A 12,083-nucleotide genomic window follows, 5' to 3' on the forward strand; every position below is an offset into this window, starting at 1 on the left:
ACTGGGGGGGGGGCCAACGCAATTGACTATCCCTCCCCTAAGTTTCAGGCCTTCTGCCTATAGTAGAAAGGATTATTATTATTATTATTATTATTATTATTATTATTATTATTATTATTATTATAGCTGTTCTTTTCATACCTAATTAGATTTATGTTTCTTTGTAGTTTTTTAGTTTCATGTTTCCAAATTCTCCTGATTCTCGTTATTTATATTCTATGGTAAAACACACATACACGCACGCACACATATACACACACTCACACTCACAGACACTGCCATCACCCCCCCCACCCCCCACCATCCTCCGCGGAAAGTCATTAAATATTGGAAAGTGATCTAAATATAGTTCTTTGTTTTTTTATCCTCAAACCCTACCTTTATGGCTTCGACTTGTTAATTCACACATTTCGGCCCTCTGATAATTTATGAATTAACTTAACTTTCACACATTCAGGCTTCTTCCCTGTTTTCCTCTCCACCAACACCAACACCATTTTTACCCCCACACCCACACCCCACACACCCATTCTCTCGTGTGTTTGTGTGTGTGTGTGTGTGTGTGTTTATCTCTGTCTCACTGACAATCTCTCCTTCCTCACACAGTACCCCTTTATATTTACATCTCTACTATATTTATCAGATGATTTATCTCTTGCTTGTTGTATTGGTTGTATTGTACACACACACACGCATACTCACACATGACCTACATAAATGCACATACTGTGTGTGTGTGTGTGTGTGTGTGTGTGTGCGAGTGTTGAGTAGTATGCTTTGGTACAATGCATTTTACTATAGTTTTTCAACTCAGAATCCAGTTTAACATTCCACTCCTATATCTTTATCGTATTATAACTGTTCTTTCCATGTAAGGAAAGGTTAGATTGTTATGGAAAAGAGTCACATAATATGAGAATAGACAATATATATAGGGTCATCCCGTAAATAATGTGGTGTTTTTTATACTTCTCTTATTTTTCAAAATTAAGATAAACAAAGTTCTTTTTTAATCTAAAATATACTCTCCTTCATTTTCTACAATGTTCTTCCATCCATCTGGTAGACTTGCAAGGCCCCTCTTCCAAAATTCACTTGTCCTTGATGAAAAATACTCCTCCAGTACTGTTCAGACCTTGTCTAAAGAATTCATATTCTTTCCATCCAAATGATTTTGAAGACTGTGGAATAAATGATAATCAGATGAGGCAATGTCCAGTGAATATGGTGGATGGAGCATTGTTTCCCATTCAAACTGCTCCGGCCTTTGGAATGTCATCCTCACTGTATGTGGCCAAGCATTATCCTCATGGAAGAAAAGCTTTCGTCTTGAAACCAAAGATGGTAGCTTTTCTTCTAGCGCTGGCTTAAGCCACTCAAGCTACTCACAGTGGATCTCTTTTGTTATCCTTTTGGTTTGGGTTTAAAAGTTCAAAGTGGACTAAGCCTTTCATATCCCACCAAACAGATAATACCTTACATTGGTGAAGACCCTTTTTAGTCTGGGGTGCCAGTGTTTCTCCTTTCCCTGCCCCCTGTCTTCGGTGCTTGACATTTTTTACAGAACCCATTTTTCGTCACCAGTCACTATTCGGTCCAAAAAAAGGTTCATTTGTGAGATGTGACAGCAAAGAAGAGCACACATCTACTCTCTGCGCATTATTAGACTAGGAAAGTTTGCGAAGAACCCATTGACCCAATTTGATGACTTTTCCTATGGCACACAGGTGTCAATGAAAGGTTGAATGACCAAATCCAAGCTTCTCTGTTACTTCCTCAACAGTTACCATGGCATTTTATTCCACCGGGGTTTGCAGGACATCCTTGTTGAGCTCTACAGATCTTCCAGAATGTGGCTTGTCTTCTAGGCTATAGTTTCTGGCTCAGAATTTCTGGAATCATTGTTGACATTGGCTTATGCTTATTGTTCGAACCCCATATATTGCATTAATATTCCTCACACTTTCCATTGCGTTGTTGCCTTTATTGAACTCATAAAGCAAAATATGCTGAATATGCTCCTTTGTCACTTCCATTATATCTTTGAAAAAATAACTTTTAAAATCAAACTGAACTCTTCAAAACTTGCACTAAGAATAAGCTCAAGATAAAATTACTACCTGCTTTTGTAGCAAGTTGATGCAGGTAGTTTATCCCATCTCCCTCCGACTTTTAGTTCATGCAATTGAAAAAACTCCATTATTTATGGGATGACCCAATATATATATATATATGTGTGTATATATATATATATATATATATATATATATATATATATACACATACATACAGAAATACATATATATATTTATATATATATACACACACACATATATGTGTATATATATATATATACATATGTATGTATGTATGTATGTATAGATATGAATATGTGTAGGCATACATGTATGTGAATATATATCTGGGTGTATATTACACACACACACACACAATACAAATCATTCTATATTTAATTTCCTTGTTCCTTAACGGTACAAACATTTGTGTTAATTTCACCTTCAAAATCTGTCTCACCTACCCACCTCCTCCTTCCATTCATGAGAAGTCTGTGTTAAGTTTTTTTATAATTTTTTATGGGAACTTGATCCACAAGAAATTAGATACAAACTGAGGTGAATTTAGTGCACACTTAGAAGCAGTTATTTACCTTTTTTGAAAAGATGAGCGTTCTATAGATATCACTAGCTTACAAGATTGCCCAAGTGGATATAGAACTAGGAACTAGACCAGACAGTTCAAAGAAGTAGGGGCCATTATACTCACAGTGGCAAAAGGCAGAGAGTGGACACGTCTGTTTAACCAGGGACAGAAGAAATGTTTGTGAGTGACTTGATGCCAGTCGGTCAAGTGCCCTTTCTCTAGATAAGGTCAAGTATAACCTATGAGTGTAGCAGCTGCACCATCCCACATGTAGAGGTCAACACTCTTTTGTAGGTGTCACCTGAGCTCTGTTGAGGGGTAGTGGCAGTAGGTAGTATGGTGGTGGTGCTGATGCTGGCAGTAAGGACACTGATAGCAGTGGTGGAGGTGGTGGTGGCGGTGGCAGCAACAGTGGTTGTCATGGTGGTGGTGCTGGTGGAGGATAGAGATAGGGCAGGGGCCTGAAGGATTTCTTGACTTCTGAAGAGGAAAGGCCAGTCTTCAAGATGCAGGTTTTTTTCTGCTATGTTTATAAAAAGATGTGTTCTCTCTCGCCTAAGTCATTCTCGCACATGGAGATGGGGCAGTGATGCTGCTTATTTAGTATAACATTACATCTCATGTGCATTTTTTAAACTTTTTATGTTTATTCTGTATAAATTGATATGGTAACTTTTTTCTTTTAACCTGTCCCCAAGTGGGGGGGTTATTAAGATTAAACTCATTAATTACCAGAATAGCCTGCATTGATTCTTGCCAGACCTAAATTGGGTATTTTACAATTCTGAATTTAAATTCTGCTGACTAAGCTGTCCGTCATCGTTCCAGAGATAATGAAATAAGTTCCATTATGCTGTTGGTGTTCTGTCTGGCTATTGCAGACAGATGGAGAGCATACATGTACATAGAAAGCCATTCCAATTAGATAATTCGATGCAGTCATCCAATGAAAAGAATTTTGAGTTTGAAGTCTGCTGCAGTGAATTTAGGTAACATGTTTAATGAATGGATCATTGAAACATCGAACTTGAAGTAAATAGTTGTGTATATATATATATATATATATATATATATATATATATATATATATATATATATATATATATATATATATATATATATATATATGTATGTATGTATGATGTGTGTGTATGAAAATATATATATATACATATATATATATATATATAGAGAGAGAGAGAGAGAGAGAGAGATAGATGTGCATTTATATATGTGTGTGTATGTATGTGTATATATATATATATAGGTAGATATGTAGGTTGGTATGTACTGACAGATAGACATTTCAACAGAAAGGCAAGTAAACAGATAGATAACTCAGTCATAATATATCATTACGTGGGGATTTTTATAACTCTAGCGAGATATCATATGTATATATATGTATATATTTATGTATGCAGGGAGGTAGGTCGGGAGAAGATAGAGTGATAGGCAGGTAGCTAGCTAGCTATCAAGGTTTGGCAGGGGGGGGGCAGGTTATGAGTGTATGGATTGTTAAATACATGGAGCATAAAAAAAGCAGAACTAGAAGTAATCAAGCAGACAAGGTAGTGATGGCGTATTTAATGGATAGAGCTTTAAAAAGGTAACTAAAACTACTTATGCAGTGAAGGGAGCTAGATAGAACCATGTTAGTCAATGGAAAATATTATCTTCAATTTTCCAGTAATGGAGATAACTGTGAGGGAGTTTTGACTGCGTCTTTTTGTCTTGGCATCCTGCGGTTGTTGTAAAAACATATGTCTCCTTCATATAAGTGAGGGTCTTTTGTTACCAGTCTTCTGTGGAAACATGTCCAGCCCTGGCTGGGGAAATATTGGTTTCAAATCTTGGCACAAGGCCAGCAATTTTAGGGGAGGCGTAAGCCAATTAAATCGACCCCAGACTTCAACGAAGACTTAATTTATTGAGCCTGGAAAGATGAAAGGCATTTTCGACCCCAGCAGCATTTGAACTCAGAATGCAAACTCACTGCCTTAATATTCTTACTTACTCTAGGCACAAGGCCTGAAATTTTTAAGGAGAGGGCCTGTCGATTAGATCGACCTCAGTACACAACTGGTACTTAATTTATCGACCCCAAGAGGATGAAAGGCAAAGTTGATCTCAGTGCAATTTGAACTCAGAACATAAAGACAGACGAAATACCGCTAAGCATTTTGCCTGGTGTGCTAACACTTCTGCCAGCTTGCAAAAACTAATAAGGGCCGTATGGACTACCAAGAGCCATATGGACCACCAAGAGCCATGTGGACCACCAAGAACCATATGAACTCCCAAGGGCCATATGGACTACCAAGAACCATATGGACCCCAGTTGAAAAACATTGAGAGACATCTAGAGAATTATAGTTTTAGAGTCCTCTCTCTCTCTCTCTTTCTCCCTCTCTCATTGTTACAAGAATCTTAGAGCATTAGATAGAAGATATTAAGCAAATGGTGTACGAAATGATTTAGGTCAGAGTGTTGAGGTGAGCAAATAATGAAGAGAGAAAGAGAGAGAGAGAGAGAGAGAGAGAGCAGTGGAAGGAAAAGCTTGTAGTAACCAAGGCCACCATTGGAAAAACAAAACAGAAGTAAAAGTATAGAATAGATAGCAAGGTTGTGTGTGGGTGGCGGGGTGAGGAGCAGAGATAGGGGGAAAATCTATTAATAATAAGAAAACAAACTCAGTGACATGGATGGATATGTGTGGGTGTGTGTATATGTATATATACACCCACTCGTGCACACACACACATATGTACCCACACATGCACACATCCATACATATATATGTATGTGTGCATGTATGTATATGTGTGTGTATATATATATATGTGTGTGTGTGTACACATACATATATATACTAATATATATACATACACACATATATATATATATATATATATATATATACACACCCATACATGCATATGTGTGTGTGTGTGTGTGACTAGAGCATTATGTATCGATTAGACTATTAACTGCTTTTGTTGTTGTTGTTGTTGTTGTTGTTAGTGCTGTTGTTATTGTTCCTGTTGTTGTTGTTGTTTGAGCTGGGGGTTAAACGTGATACAGCAGACATACAATCAAGGGTATCCCAGCAGTGACCACCTCACCTTTTCGGTAAACATCTTAAGACCATGATGGAGAATGTGATTGAAGAGCAATTTGGCTGTTATTTCTAGCATGTGGGACAATCACACAGAAGCTCCTTCATTGGCTCACAACTTTTCAATGACTCCATTTCTCCGTCCTTGTTCTCTAAAGCAGTTTGGAATTCAACTTTGGGACAGGAACAATAGAATGATTGCATCGCAGAATAAATTCTCATCATCCTTAACCTCTGACCAAACACACAGAGGCATATAGTCATTATAGATGTATTATAGCCATACTATTTAGCTCTCTTTAGTTTTGGGCCACAGTCGCAATTAGCCCTCCACAGGAGCTAGCTTGTAAGTCTGCATGGAGTGCAGTTTTTAAGCTAGTATATACATATAGAGTAGAGGCAGTTTGAAAACCCCTGCTCTAAAGTACTTTTATTTGCATTTCTACATTACACTTCTGTTGTCTTTAGACATTGTACTTTTACACACAACACCTGTCTGTCTGTCTGTCTCTCTCTCCACACATACATACACACATATATAGACATCCTTGGGTTTGGATTGAACTTGCAAATATATCTATTGTAATATGTAAGGTTTCCGTACATATTCAGTTCATTTCGAGGGAAGAAAAAAAAAAACACAGCAAAAGACACAAAGAAAAACAGCAAATATAAAAATACAAAAACCAAAAATACAAAAACAATATATTGAAGTAAACAGTGTGATGCATGCACCAAGAAATCCAGTTTATTGATGGTTTTATAAATAGTTTGGAAGAAGGAGGAAAGAGAAAAAGAAGTAGAGAGAAAGAAAAACTGTGTGTGTCCGGCATTGAGGTGCTACGACTTGTTTAATCAAGTTCAGCCAATGCTAACTGAATCTTATCAGGTTTAATACCGGGTTTCCATTAGGAACAATTTAGCTTTTCATTTCTTGAATGAAATCACCGTCTAAGAATAACTTGTTTCACACAAACGAATTTTTTATTACAGCAAATAAAAATTTTTAAAAAAAAGGAAATAAATAGGTTTTATTCTTTTAGAAAAGGTTTAATTCTCTGTTTAGTCTTGTGTTGTGTAATGTGTTGTGTTTTTTTGTTTTTTGTTATTCAACTGACCCAATCGTGATCTAAAGAGCTGGCATCTTGCTCAGTTGATTGATTATTATTATTATTTTTTTTTTTTTTTTGCAGACTGTTGGCTCTGCGAAAGCACTAAAGCATAACCAGTTTGTATTCTGGCGCTGTGTTATGTCTGTAACCTTATGATGGTTAATTTCCAGACAGTCCTCTCTAATGTAACTGTCAATTGTTATCAGCTATTCAGGACTAAACAAGCTGCCCTTTCAAGGAATTAGCAGCTGGTTTCATTGATAGGATCACAGACTTTGTTTTTTCTCTTTTGGTCAAGGCGCCAATGCATAACAAGCTTGTATCCTGGCATTGTGCTGAGTCTGTAACCTCACGCCATTTAACTTAGAAACAACCGTGTCTATTTAATCTATAATAATAAACACAAAATTCTGTCTGTCCATCCATCTAGGACCCCTGTATCTCAGTCTACATTTGCTCAACAGATATTTATATCTTACCTTTTTTGGAATCAGGATGACCCCCAGGATCGAATATCTGCCCTTCATTTAGTTCTTGAACATCCAGCATTGAGATCTGATTTAAAAGCATTTCGGTTGCTATTTCTAGCAGGTAAAGCTTGGCTGATTCACACCATTTTGGTTGGCATTTGTCAGATGACATCAGAGAGCAAGGGGGATATAAATGACATTTGCTTCGTTAATTTTACGTCAAGATAAGATCTTTGGGATAAAATGTCCAACTGTTGGAATTCAACTTTGGGACAGGAACAATAGAATGATTGCATCGCAGAATAAATTCTCATCCATCCTTAACCTCTGACCAAACACACAGAGGCATATAGTCATTATAGATGTATTATAGCCATACTATTTAGCTCTCTTTAGTTTTGGGCCACAGTCGCAATTAGCCCTCCACAGGAGCTAGCTTGTAAGTCTGCATGGAGTACAGTTTTTAAGCTAGTATATACATATAGAGTAGAGGCGTGTGGCTTAGTGGAAAGGGTGTCAGTATCATGATCGTAAGATATAATATAGATAGCTGTATGTTATATATATATCACATATATATAATATTATATATACAATATATATATATCATCATCATCATCATCGTCGTTTAACATCCACTTTCCATGCTGGCATGGGTTGGACGGTTTTGACTGAGGACTGGCGAGCCAGAAGGCTGCATCAGGCTCCAATATGCTCTGGCAAAGTTTCTACGGCTGGATGCCCTTCCTAATGCTGTGAATTGTTGGCCATTTTCTTCCTCCGTCTTCCTTTCTATTGGACTTTCCTCTGTTTCTGAAGAAGAGCGTTGCTTGGTACCACGTCCTCACGTTGTTGTGTTTTTTGTGTTTGTTGTTCTTTTTTGGGAATTACTATATGTGTATATATATATATATATATATATATATTTCTATATATCTTGTAAGTTCATTTATGAGAAACGTTTTTGAGTATGTATATAAAAGCTCCAATTCTATTATGCCAGTTACAGCCTAATGATAACAACTAGCAATAGCAGTTTTATGGTGTTGCACTGGAATTTATAAATATAAATGATCCCAGGAATATGGACTATGATCATAAGAAACCTGTGATTTGTGGAAACATGTGTAGTGAGCGATGCATTAAATATTTATAAATTACATCTATGGATTATTATCATTTTATTATTATTACCATATATATATATATATATATATCAGTCATGTGTTTTTCCTTACAAATATCACTGCATAATTGATAGTCATTTTATTTCCAGTATGATATCACTCTGTGCATGCAAAAGAACTTAGCCTTTTGACATTACAGAGGTGGAAGCAAATTTCTGTTTTACACCGATCGCACCTGTTCACTTTGCAAGTTTTTTCGCATACTTCCAACATGTACAGCAATGTGGTAACAGAATACATTAGTGCGTTGTTAACTTTTGCTCCTCTCCTCTTCTCTCGCCTCCCCCCTCCACTCCACCCTCCCCCCCACTTAATAACATGAGAGTGTAAAAGAAACAAAATATTCAAGCATCCATGAAAGCCGTGTTAAAAATTCATTTCGTCCATAACCGGCCACTTCCTTGGCAACGCAACGCAACAAACAATGACACAAACAGATGTTAGATCATGGATAATCAAAGCGAGCTGCAGTCATTCTGGCAAGTGCACTGAACGTGCAGCCATCACCTGCACCACCACCACCACCACAATAATAATAATAATAATAATGATAATAATAATGATAATGATAATAGTAATAGTAATAATAATGATAATAAATGCTCTGTGTATGTACAGCATTTGCCAGCTTTATCATGATTGTGATTAATGAGTTAGTGGTTCATCTCCTGATCAAAGAGATTATCTATAATCAAACTCATTCCACCCATGACCATTGCATCAATTTTTTTTTTTCAGTTACAGTGTATGCATTTCAGATATTATATAATATATATATATATATATATATATATATATATATATATATATGTGTGTGTGTATATATATGTCCTTTTCTGTTTTGTTTTGTTTATATTTTTTACCAAAGTGATAGAGTATGTGAGTTGAAAGAGATTTAGTTGGTGTTTCTAGTATGTCGACTGACCACATAGAGACACCCTGTTGGCTTGAAGTATGACAAGAGTTACAGAAGGTTAAAAGCATTAGGGCTTCATTAACCCTTTAACATTCAGATTACTCTATCAAATATGTTTATTTATTCACAATGTTTTGAATCAATCATGGATTATCTCATAGCTTTGAGATTTCAATGATTTGATTGTTTATTTTTAGAACATTATGAGGTAGAAATGAGAGGCCAGATCTGACCAGTTCAAGCATAAAATAGGAACGATAACTGAGCTGGATTTGACTGGTTTTAACACTAAAGAGCTAAAGTTAATCCTTACAAATTCATATATTTAATGGAGTTTACTGATACAGGCATGACTGTGTGGTTTCATTACAAGACCATATAGTTTTGGGTTCTCTTCCACTGCCTGGCACCTTCTACCAATTACCTTAATTATTCAAATTCATAATCATTAACCCCTCTTTTATTTTTTTCTTGGTGACTTCTTCTTTGTGATATAATACCTGGGAAAGAATATATTTGTGGCTGAAGATAGCTTTATACCATCCTGTCTATCAATTATATACCAATATAATGATGCAACGACTATAAAGCTTGAAACACGTGTAGCGCGGAATCCTTTGTGTTCTGTTTTTATTTTTACGTTTTTAATTTTTTATATATATATGTATATATATGTATAAATATATAAAAGGATAAAGAGAACAATGGTAAAGTTAGAAATATATTTTATGGATAGAGTCTTACAGCTGTTTCAGGGAAGATCCAATGCTTCCCTTCATCGGAGACAGAGATAGTAAAGGAATCGATTATTATATCTCTAAGCAGAGAGTTATAGTAGGAAGTGAGAGTGAGTGTGATGCGCTGAAAGAAGAAAGAAAGAACAGTACTTGGAGTGTAGCTTCATTCCAGTAGTAAGTATCCGTGTAAATAATCCTTGTGGGAATTTTCCGGAGATAGTTGCTGTAGCAAAGGCTGAAATAGCAGAGGTGGATATATATGTATATATATGTGATATAAATTACTACATGTGTGTGTGTGTGTGTGTGTGTGTGTGCATATGTATTTGCATGTATACGTCCTTCATTTATTTTTCTTTCTGTCTTTGCATTGGACAGATAGGGTTTACTGAATATGCAGACCGCTTTGAAGACTGCCGAGTGGACGGTGACCTTCTGTTGGTCATCTCTGAGTATGACCTTCAAGACAGCATTAAGATGACTCCCAGCATCACCCGAAAAAGGTAAGCCTAAAGAGAACGACAGCATCATTATCATCATCACTGTCGTCATTGCTGCCGTCATTATCATCGTCGTCATCATCTCCATTATCTTGTCACATCTTTGCTGTCATCATCATCATCATCATCATCATCGTTTAACGTCCGCTTTCCATGCTAGCATGGGTTGGACGATTTGACTGAGGACTGGTGAAACCGGATGGCAACACCAGGCTCCAATCTAAATTTGGCACAGTTTCTACAGCTGGATGCCCTTCCTAACGCCAACCACTCAGAGAGTGTGTAAGAATACATGCAGTAAATACATGCATGAAAATCTGCACATGCTGACTCAAATATTGCACATATGCACACAAAAATGCACAAATACCTTGAATCTAGATTAGAAACTGGCTCTTTTTGTATTAGCACGAAATCTAGAAATAAAACTGAATCACACACACACACACACATCACACATATGCACACACACACACACATCCATTACAGCTAATCTTACTAATCAGTTTTGCACTAATTGTAATAACTGCCGATCACATCATTATTGTCATCCTTATCGTTAGCAATCAACATCACTATCTTCGCCACCACCACCACCATCATCATCGTCATCATCATCATCAACATCACCATCATTGCCTTTGTCATCTTTGTCATAAAAGGCACTCATGCCAGTGCCACGGGAGAGGCACCCATGCTGGCGACATGTAAAAGGCACCTGCACTAGTGAACCATAGGAGGCACCAGTGCCAGTGAAGTGTAAAAGGCATCCATGTGAGCAACACATGCAAGGCACCCATGCCAGTGACATGTAATGGGTACTTGTGCTGATAAATCATAAAGAGCACCTGTGCTAGTGGCACACAAAAGGCACTTGTGCCAGTGACATGTAAAAGGGCACCTGTTCCAGAGATGTGTGAAAGACACCCAAAACACATTGTAAAGTGGTTGGTGTTAGGAAGGACATCCAGCCATAGAAACCAAGTTGGGAAGCTCTCCAGCTGACCAGCTCTGGCCAAACCATCTAATCCATGCCAGCATGGAAAACAGACTTTAAATAACGATGATGATGAGTTACAGAAAGTTCCTTGTCATAAATTTTAGTCGACCAGCCAATGATTGGCCCATTGGAAATTGTGTAGCCAATGAGGCTGGGCTGTTGTTCACAAATTCTGGTGTAAACTAATTGACATATGCGTCCTCGTTTTCGTCTTCATCACTCCTTTTCTCGTTATCATCAATTACACGTGCCAACATAACCTGGCCGTGTTCTCCTACAACTGTAACTAATTTTTCTTGATCTGCTGAGGACGTTCGCACCCTGCCCTGGCAAACACACACAACAAACAGGCACATGTGTGTGTGTGTGTGTGTGTGTGTGT

The 12,083-nt window shown here is 37.1% G+C and overlaps 1 protein-coding gene across 1 annotated transcript in view; it reads left to right on the forward strand.

Annotated features, from left to right (window-relative positions):
* The window catches only part of LOC106883896 (NAD(+) hydrolase sarm1), a 125,880-nt gene that overhangs the window by 101,795 nt on the left and 12,002 nt on the right, over positions 1 to 12,083 (forward strand). The window contains exons 3-5 of the mRNA XM_052976646.1: positions 168 to 221; positions 6,973 to 7,035; positions 10,580 to 10,704. Coding sequence (XP_052832606.1) covers positions 168 to 221; positions 6,973 to 7,035; positions 10,580 to 10,704 — 242 coding nt within the window. The remainder of the gene's footprint in view (positions 1 to 167; positions 222 to 6,972; positions 7,036 to 10,579; positions 10,705 to 12,083) is intronic.

This window comes from Octopus bimaculoides, chromosome 25 (assembly GCF_001194135.2).
Source record: "Octopus bimaculoides isolate UCB-OBI-ISO-001 chromosome 25, ASM119413v2, whole genome shotgun sequence".
Lineage (NCBI taxonomy): Eukaryota > Metazoa > Mollusca > Cephalopoda > Octopoda > Octopodidae > Octopus > Octopus bimaculoides.